Source organism: Aplosporella prunicola (assembly GCF_010093885.1).
Source record: "Aplosporella prunicola CBS 121167 unplaced genomic scaffold K452scaffold_15, whole genome shotgun sequence".
NCBI lineage: Eukaryota > Fungi > Ascomycota > Dothideomycetes > Botryosphaeriales > Aplosporellaceae > Aplosporella > Aplosporella prunicola.
In genome coordinates, this window is record NW_022983543.1 from 638,393 (window position 1) to 653,289 (window position 14,897).

At 52.7% G+C, this 14,897-nt stretch overlaps 5 protein-coding genes across 5 annotated transcripts; 3 read left to right on the top strand and 2 right to left on the bottom strand.

Annotated features, from left to right (window-relative positions):
• The first annotated feature begins 128 nt into the window (after nucleotides 1–128).
• K452DRAFT_44426 (uncharacterized protein) lies at nucleotides 129–1,387 on the top strand. Its single transcript, XM_033546675.1, has 4 exons — nucleotides 129–867; nucleotides 1,067–1,076; nucleotides 1,133–1,259; nucleotides 1,330–1,387. The coding sequence occupies exons 1-4, from the start codon at nucleotides 459–461 to the stop codon at nucleotides 1,336–1,338; spliced, it is 555 nt and encodes a 184-aa protein (XP_033396764.1). The 5' UTR covers nucleotides 129–458; the 3' UTR covers nucleotides 1,339–1,387.
• An 868-nt stretch (nucleotides 1,388–2,255) lies between these two features.
• Nucleotides 2,256–2,967, top strand: K452DRAFT_288428 (uncharacterized protein). The gene has a single exon (XM_033540652.1). The coding sequence runs from the start codon at nucleotides 2,294–2,296 to the stop codon at nucleotides 2,747–2,749; it is 456 nt and encodes a 151-aa protein (XP_033396765.1). The 5' UTR covers nucleotides 2,256–2,293; the 3' UTR covers nucleotides 2,750–2,967.
• A 636-nt stretch (nucleotides 2,968–3,603) lies between these two features.
• On the bottom strand, nucleotides 3,604–4,348 carry K452DRAFT_299112 (uncharacterized protein; the record flags this gene model as incomplete). Its single annotated transcript, XM_033542186.1, has 2 exons — nucleotides 3,604–3,751; nucleotides 3,813–4,348. The coding sequence occupies 2 exons, from the start codon at nucleotides 4,346–4,348 to the stop codon at nucleotides 3,604–3,606; spliced, it is 684 nt and encodes a 227-aa protein (XP_033396766.1).
• A 2,227-nt stretch (nucleotides 4,349–6,575) lies between these two features.
• Nucleotides 6,576–7,384, top strand: K452DRAFT_299113 (uncharacterized protein; the record flags this gene model as incomplete). The annotated part of the gene is made up of 3 exons (XM_033542187.1): nucleotides 6,576–6,589; nucleotides 6,647–6,700; nucleotides 6,757–7,384. The coding sequence occupies 3 exons, from the start codon at nucleotides 6,576–6,578 to the stop codon at nucleotides 7,382–7,384; spliced, it is 696 nt and encodes a 231-aa protein (XP_033396767.1).
• A 925-nt stretch (nucleotides 7,385–8,309) lies between these two features.
• K452DRAFT_351715 (uncharacterized protein) lies at nucleotides 8,310–14,445 on the bottom strand. Its single transcript, XM_033545736.1, has 4 exons — nucleotides 13,583–14,445; nucleotides 12,323–13,332; nucleotides 12,003–12,271; nucleotides 8,310–11,949 (listed from the first exon to the last, which is right to left on the bottom strand). Exons 1-4 carry the CDS (start codon nucleotides 14,009–14,011, stop codon nucleotides 8,564–8,566), a joined length of 5,094 nt encoding a protein of 1,697 aa, XP_033396768.1. The 5' UTR covers nucleotides 14,012–14,445; the 3' UTR covers nucleotides 8,310–8,563.
• Nucleotides 14,446–14,897: the final 452 nt, after the last annotated feature.

Sequence of the window (14,897 nt, forward strand, 5' to 3'; positions counted from 1 at the left end):
AAGCACACCATTAGATAGATCACAGTTCTAGGCCGTGGTCTTTCCCGCAAATGCACACAACAATAGCCAAACAGCCCAACGGGCCGGCGCCCCAGCGGGCCTAAGGCACGCACACACGCTTCCTTGCAGCGAACCGCGCCTCGGCTGGCCCAGCAGCACGAGGCCAGTCCCTTCACCTCATGACGCAATCTCCGGGGGATAAATCGCGGCACCAAGCAGCTCACTGGACCGGCCCGCGGGTGGGCCCGAAAAGGTCTGTGGGCCGTGGGCGCGTTTCCCCGCACAACCAACAACCTCACACAGCGCGTGTCAGAACCTTAACGCAGCCGCGCCGCCAACGCGGCACTTCCGTGGAACGCACCCGGCACTTTTTCCGTGCCGTGGGTTATGTTACGCGCATGGGTGAGTACGGAGACATGTCGGTACCCGTTCTGACGAAGAGGAGGTGTGGGTGATTCATGCATGCGTGCGTGTGTGCCCGGACGCGCAATCCTGTTGTCGGAGGCTTGCTGTGTGGCAGGTTTCCGTGCTGCTGGGGGTTGGCTCTCAGCCGTGTGTGCCGAGGTGCGCTACCCGATTGCTTCCAGGGAGCGCGCTCGGCGCGCTGGGCTGGCGGGGTGGCATTACCGAGGTCGTTCGGGCGGGTGTGTTGGGTGTTTTGCCGGGATCGGCGGGTCGGGCTGCTTGCGGAGGCGGGTGTGTCGTTGTGGCTGGATAGGCTGTTGTGGGAGGGGGGAAATAATGAGACTTCTCTTGCTGAGAGGCTCTGTGGACTGGTAGGTCTTTTCCGCCCCTCAATGATTCTTCATTCACTGCACAACAGAGCGGTCTTTTACGGTTTGTTGATTTCTGGACATTTTGCTAGCCGTAAGTGGTTAATTGTTTTTTCTAGGGAGTTTTCCTGCCAGCCCGCTCTTTTTTCCGGTGAAAGTTCATTCACTTCAACAAGTTCGTTCTTTAAAAGTAAAGCATCAGTCAAATCCACCTCTTCTCATTACGTGTTATTGCTGGGATCCAGCTCCTTCAAGCTTTCAGAATAATAGAGCTGACAAATACCGACTGACAGTGATCTTTAGGTGAAGCTCCAAGCAGAAACAGCTGTTGGTTTAGATTGCTAACCGCGATTGGAAAGACCACCGCAGTCCTTGTTTTCTACTAGTCTTAAATTTAGGAGGCTCAGCAAACACCTCACCGACGTTATTGCTCATTCGGCTGCAGTTTTTCTTTATGGTATGGATTGTTATAGAAGCAGGAGCAAAGTGAGTGGATTCAGGGAGAGAAAAATCCAAGAATTGGTTGTGAAGAGAAGGCAGTGCTGACTAATTCTAGGTTAACTAATGAGGAAGGTGATATCGCTGAGATCGCTTCGTGACCGCTAATAGACGGGTCTTTCCAAATTCTCTTTTCAATTTCTTCACCTTCGGTCACCCCACCATCCACCGAACCTTCTGCAACTGAGCGTTGTTCTTGATACCAGAGTCTCCTCGTGGTCGTGCCTGATTGGCTGCCCTTTGGTGGTTACACTGCATACATGCGGCTCAGGACAACTCAAGTTTCACAGGTGTTGAGCAACCACAATGCAGCAGTACACGATACCTGCATATCCCAACTTCGACGCTGTAGGAAACGAAAAGCCCTGAAATATGCTGAGCTACTATCAAAGCATTAACAACGTTTTCTCTTGGTACATTCTAGCATATTAGATACGCATCACCGCGTGGTGTTTATCTCCAAGATGCAAAAACAGACCGAGCTAACCGATGAACAATGATTTAACTATTTCAAAGGCTCTTTGGGGATTCCTACATGTGGTCTTCAGCAACCTACATAATCTTTCCACTGCCTCAAGCGCCAAGGAGGCTCGAAGGGCGGTGGCTTGCGCTGTGTTGGCACCCATGTCGTATGTCAAGCTCACGATAAAGTAACTGCATCCCCCTCTACTCCAATTTTCTTGTTCTTTGCACTTCCCTACCAATTTTCACGGATACGCCACCTTTATCGACCAATCAATTCACCATTCCAGGTTGTACAACCAACTCACGTCAGCAAGATGTCTAATTGGCCGCCCTTTTACATGCACGCTGCAAGCACTCAGCCGACCATGACCGGTCAGCCTGATGAACAACAGGACAGCAACACCCTCCAAGGGTTTCGTTACAGCAACCAACAAGACTGCGGAAACGAGTTCTTTGATTTCGACAATGCCGCCTCCTCGTTGGTCCAAGACCCCGGGTTTGACGGCGCCTTTCGCGACCAGGACGATACCCATCTGGGTCAGTCTGATATCCCTGACATGGGCCTTCCGGACAATTTGTCGTACCAGCAAAACAACCTCCAGCTCAATGACATTGACATGAGCTTCATGGACAACAATTTCCTGTACCAGCAAGGATATGCCCAGCCAGGACCTTCCAACATGGCATTCTCTCAGAACAATCAGTTCGGGGGCGTGCCGTTGGCTGACAACATGCCGGCTAACCTGGGCCCAACCGGAACCACCACTGGTCCTTCGGGGCAGCTGATTGGATCGCCCTTCGATGCTGGGCTTTTCCAGTCTGGTCTAGCGCAGCCTGACGACCTTGAGCAACATACAGAGGCTTCGCCCTCTGCAGGCGCCACAGCGCCCTTTCTTCCCGCTCATCCTGCAAGTACTGGGGTTGGAACCAATGATGGTCCAGCCTTCAGTCCCGCAGGAGGCCAGCGAGTTTTTTTTTTTTTTTTAAATCCTACTGACCCAAGGGGACGGTAGTGCGGATAGAGCCTCATTCAGTGCTTCATGTGAGGCAATGCGTCGATACCCTTGCTGCTACCCAACCTGCCCCTGTCTCTCCTTCAGCCGCATCTACGATCTACAGCGCCACTACGACACCGTGCACAATCCGAAGGCCTTCTACTGGTGCCGTAACAGCACGTGCGAGCGTGACTTTCCTAATGGTAGACCATTCCCCAGAAAGGATAAGCGCAATGAGCATGAGAGGAAGATTCACGGAGCGTCTCCCGCTTCTAACTGAAGAGGTGTAGAGCGTCTTCTATTCTCCATTTCCAACGTGACGATTGATGGCACAATTTCGTATTTTGGGCTTGAGAATTCGGTACTGCTCCACTATTACACTCCTTACACAGTCTATTTGTTGTTTTGGCTTCAGCACATCAACGCTTTGTCACTATTCCATTCATTTTATGCCTTGTTCCTTGTTTCTTTTTGGTTTTTGGTTGGCCTTCGCCACTCCTTCAAAAGCACTCTCTACGCTTCCATGATTAGTGTGCGCTTTTATGACTAAACAAATACGCTCGTTTGCTCACTATACTCAACCTTGCAAAAGTGTGCGCCTGGCTATCAGAGTAACATCATACCCTCACACTGATGGTATGATGTGCTGACATACGACCCCGCTCCGCAAAACTTGTACGACACAGATCAGATCATCTCCCATCGTAACATGATATTGTTCGTTGCCCTTCAAAAACTTCTAAAGCTATCTGAGAAGGAACGTGTGTAGATAAAGATTTTGTCAAAAAAGAGAGTTGATTGATATCAAAAGCAACAAGCGAGGCGCTGCTGAAGAAAGTGCTGGACTAATCCCTGGCACTGTGCTAAATACATCAGACAGTTGAGTACTGCACGTAACTGCCATCCAACAATAACCATCTAGTATATCCCAACGGAGCAGACTTCGTCAGGGCGAGACTGTTCTTGGCATCGGAAGACAGCCCACTGTCCGTAGTGTCCCGCCCAGGCCGTCCGAAACCACTAAAAATCGAGTAGATGTGTTGGAACCGCCCTGGCTTGGGGAGGTTCCAAAGGAACCCACCAAGACTCAGGAGGCTGCGGAGCCGCCGCATCCGCCCGACCGGCCAAAACAGCTGTCTCTACAGCATCGGTAGCAGTCGCCGTCTCCGCGGCCTCTCGCTTGCAATTGGTCAGGCAAAGCGCCGTCGTTATGGGAATTACCGGCTTGATCGCGATCGTAATCGTCGCTATCTGCGCTTCGACTTCTTCGTCTGCGGCTTCTTCGGGCTCTGCCCGACCAACCAGGTTGGGTTCAGTGGACAAAGTTTTGACTTTGGGCTGCAGGGTCGATGGTGAAGGTTGTTCCTGAGTCGACAAGTCGGTGACCGGTTGAAGTTCCTCTTCGGGCTCTCGCCTGCCGGCCAGGTGTGACACCACGGACTTAGGGAGTGGCTGCTTGACCTCCACTGTCAGAGTATTCAGAGGCTGCTGGGTAGGCTCAGACTGCAAAGCCGTCGCGGGATTGGCATCGAGTAGCTCGGAGGTAGGCTGCTGAGGTGCTGCCTTAACGGTGCCGGTAACGAAGAGCGCCAGGCTAATGATATTGACGAGTTGCATGATTGTTTGTAGAAGGATTGCTAAGGCTTTGCGATTAGAACCTGAGTGAATTGGCTCTGGGTGCTAACTCTATCGCTGTAATTTTCCACTTCTTATATATGTTTAATGGTGTATTCACCTTCCGTTTATGGCACCATTCCTTGCCCCTACAAGCTAAGCCCGTGTCTGAAATCCTGACCTCTACACCGAGGAGGGGATTCTTGGCTCGAGACACGTTCTTGGTATACGGCGGGTATATCACTTATGAAGGATTAAGCCACGATTCCTTCCTCTAGGATCATGGTATAGGCTGCTATAACTGTGGATACGGAATTCACGATTCGAGAAGGTAGTTGCGTTTGATGCAACCAACAGCACGGGGTTGGTCTATGATAGCGTTAGCTCTTACTTTGTTGGATATGCAGGAATGCGTAAGAATAGTCCTTGGTCTGTCATTTCAAAACCAAGGATTCTACCCTTGTTAATGTGGAAATTGCATATGGAAAAACAAATGGAATGACAATCCAAAGGGAGCTGTGTTTTTTCTTCAGTGTAGTAGAATTATATATTGCTTTTACACACTTTAAGACTTTCCTGGGTTTTCCGCTTTCAAAGATCTGTAACTTAAAAGAAGGAAAATACTATCCTAAGGGTAAGAACTTAGTTCCGTGAGTTGACGAAGAGTCCGTGCTTTGCGTTGTTGTTTCCAACAAACGTCCGTCGTAGGATTTCTACCCCGCGACGGTCCGCGACGGTCCGCCATGATCCGCCGCTGTGCGGCGCAGCACTTCGACCAATGAACAATTATGGAAACAGATCCTTCGCAACATGGCGCTGCATGCAGGTATGCACTAACTATATCTATACTGCGGAGCAATCCATTAGGATTTAAACATGGCGTACGGGCACGGATTTTTACTCCGTAAAGACCCGCAGTTAGTGGAACAATGCCGTCTTGTTTCAAGACAGCTTAATTAAAGACTGCTAAAACGGGTTATAGAGGGACTTGACTGAAGCAATCTGCGTGCTTGCAGAATGTCAATCTCTTTGATACACTCTGGTTGAGCGCGCAGGGATTTAAGCCGGGTCTCCGGGTCGGCACTGTGTGGCATCAGTATCGAACGTCCAAGGTATTATCTGGATGATTTCAGCGCCCTGTAATACGTCTTTCGTGGCATAAAACCTTATATTAATGCTATGGGTGAGCCGAAGTAATCCGGTGGCTGTCTTCAGGTAATACCGCTGTAGCTTACTACTTATATAGCACCGCCTATACAAATACATATTCTGAGGACTGTGAAGTATCTAATCCCACTCTGCAAGCCTTCCAATCAATCTCTAAAGACCTAGCACGCTAGAATGTAATTTCATGAGCTGTAGATACATAGAGATGGAAGCTAAATGTTAAGTTAACACCAAATAGCAAATATGTGTAAAGCGCCGGGTCATTTTCCAACCTCACATAATAGATCTACAATGAAGTAAATTTCGACAGGAAACAATAGCTAATATCCGTCACCATTGAGCGAGGTATACCACCTAAGGGGACAACGACACTTATACGGAGTAGAAGCAAAATACGGTCAAGAGGTTTAAATTATATATATTCTAACACCTTCTCACTTATACCTTTGATTTAGAGTCCAGCTAGACAGAAAGCATTCCGTAGGGGCTGCTTGTATCATTAGTTTTCTGTCTCACCGGACGGTGAATCTCGCTCAACTGTGACGGACGTTTTGCAACCTTTAATCATGGATGTACTGGGTAATTGATTATAGGTCGCCAATGTTAATCGGCAGAGAAGACAATTTATAATAAGCTCTAATGTAAGATAGTCCAGGGCCTGCTGCTTGTAGCAAGGAATAGAGGAAATACCCATTTAGGAACGAGCAAAATATCTCGCGCACAGCAAAACCCAAGTACCCTACGTATACATTCACCGTGACATGATCCACTTTCACTTTCATTTTCATACTTTCCACCACTTGTGCCTTCCGCTTACGTCATGCCCTTTCCCACCCTTTATTTAAGCATCTTCCTGTCGCTCCCACCAACCTTCATGGTCTCAATGTCTCTGCTGCCGGGCTTCCGGCTCTCAGTCCTTCTGCTCTCAGCTTTTTTGCTGTCAGTCTTTCTTCTTTTAGCCTTTCGAGCACGAACTGCTCGGTCACCAATCCCGCAACCACCGGTATCTCGACCGCCGACCTCTTCACCGGTAGCCAAGTTCACTCCAAGTCGCAGGCCAAACATGGAACGTCCCACGTAAGTGCCCGTTCTTCATTGACCATCGCAAGATCTCAAACTGACGATATTAATCAGAGAGGCGCGTCTGCGCACTCATCGAACTAGGCACGTAGCTCTTATTCCCAAAGCGTGAGTGTCTCTAGCTTTGTTTAAAATCCAAAGGGAAGTTACTAAACGCCATCCAGCGTCAAAGGTTCAGGCCTTACTGTATACGTCGGCGACGAGAAGAAGCTCTTCACTGTGCACAAAGATCTCATCTGTACCTTCTCCGCGTTCTTCCGCAAAGCCTGCATGCCTCCCTGGAAGGAGTCGGAAGGTGTGATTCACTTCACCATGACTTCGCCAGATACATTTGAGCTCTACGTGCAATGGCTTTACACCAGCGACAGCGCAACACTCCATGACAACAAACTCACGAACATGGCTGAATTTGAAAATGCTTACGTACTGGGCGACATAGTGATGGACCCATATTTCAAGAACGTCGTCATGGAAGCCTTAATCAAAAGAGTCACCAAAGAAGCTAAATATACCCTTAGCCTCACTTCCAGAATTTGGCGCAATACGATGCCGAAATCGCCACTCAGGGCCTTCTACCTCGACTTCATTGCCTACCGCAGCGGAACCGAGTGGCTCGATAAGAAAGAGGGAGACGCAGTCAGGGCCCCGCTAGAGTTCTGGATGGATCTCTCGAAGCACATGCTCAAGGTCAGAGCTAACGATGCTCGCAACAACCGGGTCAGTGGTACAGATAGTCTGTGGTGGCTGTCGCCAAGGCTTAGGGAGAAGTACTTCGAGTGGCCTGAGAAGTAATGTGCAGCATACCACTGCCACTACCACCACGAATTCACGACCAGGCACTTGCGGCAGGAACAACATTCTCGGTTCCATTGAGAGATGAAATGGTCAATGGAATTTTGCGAACCAGACTGCCTTATACGGCGGACTTCATGGAATGATGGCAGCCATCATAACTTCGACTTCAGGAATACTCATACGGAATCAGGCTTCTAGACACTTGCAACTCAAAACAAACTCTTTCAAGCCACAGCATGACGACGACGATGACATCAAAGTCTATGAAATTCTACATACATAGCAGTGAAGAACAATCAATGCACGATTTCCCACTCTGACTGCTTTTCAGAAAGCTTGACGTATTCCTCGACCAGTTCTTTTCAAGTGAGATTCATGTAGAAGATGCCAGAACATCTGCATGTCAAAGACCCCAGATAAGGTGACCACCTCTTTGAATTCTTTGAGCATCCCACCAATCACCTTCGCATTCAAGAATCACGCAGTACCCAAAATCAGACAGTCGCTTCGTGCAGAGAACTTCAAAGCGAATATAAATCTATACAACTTCTTTATAAATTCCAGTTCACCGCTCCGCTCGTACATATATATCACTCGCCCAATTGATTCTCCAAGCACATTTCCGCCTATTTATTTCAGCAGCATTAGCAGAAAATAAAAGAAGGAAAGGGCTAGACATACTACGCAACAAAGTAAAGTAGGAAGTACGAATATACTACGTAACTCTACTTCCCAGAACCGGTACTGCACGATACTAAAGCTTCCATCTCCTATTGCACACACCACACTTGCAAAACCCCTCGCCAAATATGCCTATATCCGTAGTTAGTAGCAAGGATCAGTTGCTTATAAGGAGGAAGAACAAAGCGGATCAACTACTAACCAATCAAGGCAAGTACTAATCAATCCATTCTTCTATCCCACCAGCCCAAAACATTCACAACCAGCAACTTTCCACAGCCCCTCCCTCATCTCTACCTATCACATCCACTCACACTCACAGCTCACACCCACACCCACAACAGCAGCAGCACAGCACACAAACACACGCAAGCCCAAAAACCATATTTTAGACTCCCCGCCCACCCCTCCATATCTACATATACACATATACATAACCCATCATCATCATACAGTACAGCCCTTACCCACGCCTAACCCCCTCCTTCAAACAGCTTATTCCTCGCCCTCCCCCTCCCCAAGAATAACCCTCCACAGCCCCTCCTTCTCACCACTCCCCTCCACCATCCCCCTAAACACGCCCTCCTCACGCAACAGCAACTCCCTCGGCGAGCCCGTCTCGACCACCCTCCCCTCACCCACAACAACCACGCGATCGAAATCCGCAATCGTGCTCAACCGATGCGCAATCACGAGCAGAGTGCTGCGACCACCAAACTCGGCGCGCACGCTCGCCTGGATCCGCGCATCCGTTGCCTTGTCCACCGCGCTCGTCGCCTCGTCTAGAATCATTACCTTCGGTCTGGCCAGCAGCGCGCGCGCAAGACAGAGCAGCTGGCGCTGGCCCTGCGAGAGGTTTGCGCCCGCCGGCGCGATCGGGTACGAGAGGTTGGTGAAGGGGTTGAAGTTTGGCGGCAGCGACGGGAGCGGTGCCGCTTCTGCTTCTGCGCCCGCGTCCGAGCCCGCCGACGGCGACGATGGCGGCGTCCCGAAAATCGCTTCCAGTTCCGGCACCGTGACCGGGCCCGTGTGGTGCGTGAAGAGCTCACGCTCTTCTTCTTCCGTGAGGTGGTGGTGCGACGAGTGCGATGACGAGCCCGAGTGCGTCGATGCCGCGTCGTTGTGCGCCGGGTTCATGTGCGGGAAGACGTGCGTGAGGACGCTGCGCGTTGTCGTTGGCGGGATGAGGGCCAGCCCGTCGCCGTTGCTGTACTCGTGCGGAGGCCCGTCGGTCAGATGGACGCGCGCGAGCACCTCGTGCAGGTCTCTGTCCTCGTGCTCGCCAAAGGGGTCGAGGTTGCTGCGGATAGTGCCCGAGAAGAGGACCGGGTCCTGCGGGATAATCGCAAGGCGACTTCGGAGGTCGTGCAGGCGGATCTTCGAAATATCCAGCCCGTCGATGACAATGCGACCTTCCTGCGCCTCAAGGAAGCGGAACAGCGCGAGCGTGAGACTTGACTTGCCTGCACCGGTACGGCCGACGATGCCGACACGCTCGTTGGGAGCGACACTGAAGTTCACGCCCTTGAGTACGGGATCGAGGTCGGGCGCGTACGAAACAACAAGATTCTCCACTTCGAGACGGCCCTCGGCAGGCCAGGCCGCGGGCGCGGGTTCGCCGCCTTCGTTTTCAATCTCCAGATCCGAGTACTCGACGATGCGCTCGACGGCATTCATGCTCAGCTCCACCACCGCGTACTGCCGCAGCATAAATACGACCGAAATGGAATAGTCAAGCGTGAAGCCCAGCGCGAAACCCGCGAGGGAGGCGTCAATATTTCCGAGACTGACGATCAGGGCCGCCATGGCGACTGTGAAGACAGCGCCAACAACGCCGAGACGGAATGTCAGCCAGCGGTTGAAGGACCACATGTAGTAGACAGTCTGGCCATGTGCATCAATCTTGGCGAACATGTTCTCGATGTAAGAGTCGCTCTTGTCGAAGGCACGGATGGTGCTGATGCCGGAGAGCGCGGCACCAAAAAGCTCAAAGACAGGCGACTTGGCGAGCGACTCCAGACGCTTGGTCTCGCGCGCGCCGGCGAGGTAGAACAGCGAGTACCGCAGGCAGAGCGCGAGTAGGAGCACGGCGAAGATAACCATGATTGGCGTGACCATCATGCCGGCGATGACAATGCCAACCACCATCAGGAAGTTGAACACCATAAACGAAAACGCATTTGCCTGCTCCAGATCCAGGGTGCTAAAGTCCGCTGTGAACCTGTTGAGCACACGGCCAGTAGGCACGGTATCAAGCCAGCGGAGCGGGGCGCGCAGGACCGCATATGTCAAGTCGTCGAACAGCTTGCGACTCGCGCGGATCGAGCCACAATATACCCAGAAATAGCGGAGCGCGCCAATGGTCGAGAGAGCAACGGAGATGAGCAGGTACACAGCGACGTAGAAGCGCGTATCCCGCGAGACGGTTTGCACTGACAGCGCCCGCTGCGCCATAGGATGCTGGAATGTCATGGCTGTGAAGGGCTTCGCCTCTGCCGATGACTCGGTCTTGTACTGACTCGTCCAGATGGTGAGCCACCATGACCGCCCCAGTATCAGTGCCTGTACGAACATGAACGCGAACACGATACCGCCCCAAAGCCAGTAGCCACCGCCGGCCCGCACGTACCGGAGGTAGATGTTCCACAGCACATGGCCCCGTTGCTTGGTCTCTTCTTCGACAAACTTCTTAGCGACATACTTCGAGTTGACGTCGAGGTGGCCATTGTCAATGAGCGCGTCGGACCGGATACTCGAGTGGGATCGTTGACGAGAGAGCGCATTCGACTTTGAGTGCGAGCTGCGACGCCTACCACCGTGGTGGCCATTGCCGTTCGGGACCTCCAACAAATCCGTCGCCGTCTCGGTCGCCTCATCCTCGAGATTTTCCTCCTCGAGGATCGTCTCGATATCGCCAGAACTGCGGAGTTCATCGACCAAGCCCGCCTTTTCCACCCGCCCAGCTTCAAGCAAGACCTCGAACTTCGTCCTCGACAGGCACATCGCGACGTGATGCGTGACAATGATCCTCGTGCGACCCTGGCCCAGCTCGCCCGTCAATGCCTTCTCAAAGATGTGCTTGCCGACGTGCGCGTCCACGGCGCTGAAGATGTCGTCCAGGACTAAAATGCCAGCGCGCGAGTAGAGCGCCCGCGCGAGCGTGATGCGCCAGCGTTGACCACCGCTGAGGTTGATACCCTGTGCGCCGATCTCCGTAATGTCGCCGTCTGTCAGCATTTCGAGGTCCTTTTCGAGCGCACAAGCTGAGATGACCTTGCGGTAGCGCTGTGAGTCAAACGGAAGGCCGAACAGGACATTGTCCCTGAAGTTGCAGTTCTCGATCCATGGCTGCTGGCTCACAAAGGCAATAGCGGCGGGGATGATCCAGTCCTTCTTCGTAGCCTTCCAGTCAAACCTTTGGTCGTGGGGCGGAGCCTGCGGCATCTCGATTGTCCCGGAAATGATGTCTACTTCTCCCAGGATCGCCTTCAGAAGGAGTGTCTTACCGGATCCGGTGCGGCCCGAAATGACACTGAGTTCACCCTCGGGGAAGCTGAAATCGAGATCGCGGAGCACAAAAGCCTCCTCGTTCTTTTCGGCATTCGAAGGCCAGGCTACGCTCGCATCCTTGAATGCGATACGGTCACCAGGCTCCGTGTTGTTCTCTTTCTCTGGCGCGTTCAGGTATTCTTCGATGCGGTTTATACTAACCCATGAATCAAGACCGGATGCTATGAGCTCGGGAATAAAGGCAAGAGTTCCCTCAATCTGCGTCAAAATACCAATTGTGGTAAACGCAACAGAGGGGTAAAGGTGATCATGGACGATAGCGTGGGTTGCAAGCGTGACAGCCGACAGCATGTAGGGGCCGAAGATCCAGCCTAGCAGTGGTCAGTTGTGTTCAACTGGATAGTACTGCACCATCAAAACTTACAGAAAATGAGGAACGTGTCAGAAACAAAAACCCTCCAAATTGTCTTGAGCTCCGTCTCACGGAACTCCTGGATCTTGGCCTGCCATTGCTTCTCCAGCGCCGAGAACTTGATCTGACGAATTCCAGTCAACGCCTCGTTCAGAACCGCAAGCTTGCGGTCCCGAGCTGTCATCAAATCATTCTGAGCACTCGCGTAGCGCTTCGTGAAATACAAGTTCAAGGGAACAGTGAGGAGCTGCGCGATGATACCCGCGATGAGGGCTTGCCATCTGTGGTCGGTCAGCACATTTTCGCATCCATGGCCTCCTTGGTCAACTTACCCAACCAGCTTATAAATGAAGACGAAAGAGACAGTGATCTTAAGGAACGCGCCATAAAATCCGTTTTGGTACGTGGCAAAGTCTGCGATGCGCTTGCTATCCACACCAACAAGGTTGATCGTTCCTTGCTCAGTCTTTTGGGCAGTTGGGTCAGCTGCCGCTTCTTCCGTGTTCTTCTTGCCCGCAACCTCCTCCGGACCAGAGCTCGACGTCGCAACTGCGCCAATAACGTTCGAATTGTTCTCGTGAGTCGTCTCGGCGCTTTTCACATCCTTCCTGCGCATTGCCTTGGAGAAAATGAGCGCAGACAGCTGCACCCTGATAGGCACATTCAAGTGACCGTAGCTCACCCACCAGCGCCAGTTCTCAAAGAAGTTCTGGATTAGGATCCCGATTCCCAGGCCGACGACCCAGAGACTTGCTTCCAGTGTGACGTTTGCGCCCTGCTGACGCGCCTCCAGGAGCTTAAGGAGGTGGAACATGGCGATCTGCGGCACTACAATGAGGAGGGACTCCAGTGTCCCGAGTATGTACTGGAGAACCAACGCAGGAGCATGAGCTTTGATAACACTTTTCCACAGTCTTCCAGTGTAGTTCTTGGAAACGTAGGCATCGTGGAGGTCACGAGCTCTCCTGGCACTGTCCAGCTTCGGAATGTCATCTTGCCTCAACACCTGCCGCTTGGAAGCAAAGCTCAACAAGGGCGTAAGCCAGCTGTAGCTGTAGCGGCTTAATGCGGATGCAGACTTTTGTCGGTCCACGGGACGGCCATTGAGGAAGACGTCAGGGCGTCGCGGGAATGACGCGCAGAGGAAGAACCCAACTACGGCCAGCGCGACTTCGGCGATGGAGAGCCCGAGATTGACTCGGTCCTGGCCGATAAAACCGTTGACATAGCAGAAGAGCGCCGTGACGATGATATAGGAGATGGAGTTGTTCAGGGCGACTTCGTATTTGCGGACCGGGTCTTTCTCCACTAGGACAAGGATTGCTTGCGTAATGAGAGGCAACTATCAGGCGTTAGAATATAACTGTGAGGGCAAACCATGAAGCGTATTTCCGCGATCAGACTGGCAGAGCCCGAAGAGATTGTAAAGAAATTCCTCCCAAACCGCGAGGAAAAGTCTCTCAACCCCTTCACCCAAACCACACTCCCCTCTCCAGCTTTCCAAACCCTCCCCAGATATTCTTACACATCACATCCCCTCCCAACTCCATCCCTCCACCAAAAACACAAAAATAAAAGAAAAATGAACTCACCCAAATCCCCGCTGCCAACCACAGCCCCACCAGCCCCAGCACCCCTCTCTCCCTCTCCCCCAACGTCCCCGCCACAGCTCTTACGCCGCCCACACCCGTGCCCACAACCGCACCCACAAGCAGCAGTACCCCTTTGGCCAGCAACCACCTCGCATATACCTCCTCGCTATCGCGCGTCGCGCCGCCATCCTCATCGCGGTACGGCGCCTCCGGGCCCGTCACCTGCGCGCGGGTGCCGCGCCGACGTAGGCGTAGTCGCGCGCGCAGCACATGTGTCAGAGAGGTAGCGGTGAGGAGGAGGGAGAGCGCCAAGGCGGTGCTGGAGAGGATGAGGGTGGGGAGAGGGTGTGTCGGGAGGGAGGGAGGTGGAGGGAGGGAAGGGTAGGACATTGCCGCTAAGGGCACGGGGTACGGTTGATAGTGTGCCATTGTTGTTGTTTTGTGATGTTTTTGTGGATGTAATTTGTATATATCCAGCCCGATGGATGGATGTAAAACGGCGGCGGAGCTCGCGAGCTATGAGGACGGCGTATTGGCGGCAGCGCGCGGCGGCGTGGTTATTACAGGGCGGACAGTCGCGTCGGCGATGATGGATCGTTTACGTGAGCGGTAGCGGCGACGGATGCAAGCACCGGCGGTGTCGTTCGCCCTGGATGATGTAGGCAGCCCAGCGTAGGTGCAGTCCCTAGCTCCCGACGTGCAGCTCACGCGTAAGAAAAAGGCCTCCAGAAAGCCAAGGAAGCCCTTCTTTCAAAAAGCTGTTTGAGCAACAGCCCACACAAAGAAGAAGAAGAGCAGCAGCAGGAGGAGGAAAAGAAGCAACAAGTCAATGCCGAGGAGAGAAAGAGAGAACTCAAAAGTGTGAGACGAGAAAGAAAAACCCACACGACACGGCAAAAAAGAGCCAGCCAACGAAGCAGCAGCTCCGCAACCCCGTACGCACACGCACCTCTAGCAAGGCAAGCACAAGCACGCGCGCGCCGCGTCCTGCCGCCTGCTCCTGCCGCTCCTGCCTTATCTCCTTATCGAGCCGTTGCGGTGACTCAGTGCGGGAAGGGCTAAGCCACCGCGCTTGACTCATGCCCCACCTGCCCACCACCACCACCACCACCGGCTATCGCCAACTGCGCCTATGCGCTTTTCTTTGTCGCACATACATACTACCTACACCTATCTACTACTTACCCATGCGCAATCTCCTATCCCATACCACCTACTGTAGAGCCTAGAACCGCCCCTCGCTGCAGCTTACGCCGCACCCACACATGTACAAGCCAGGATCTGGAAATCTGTGACTCGACTCGATCCCGACCCT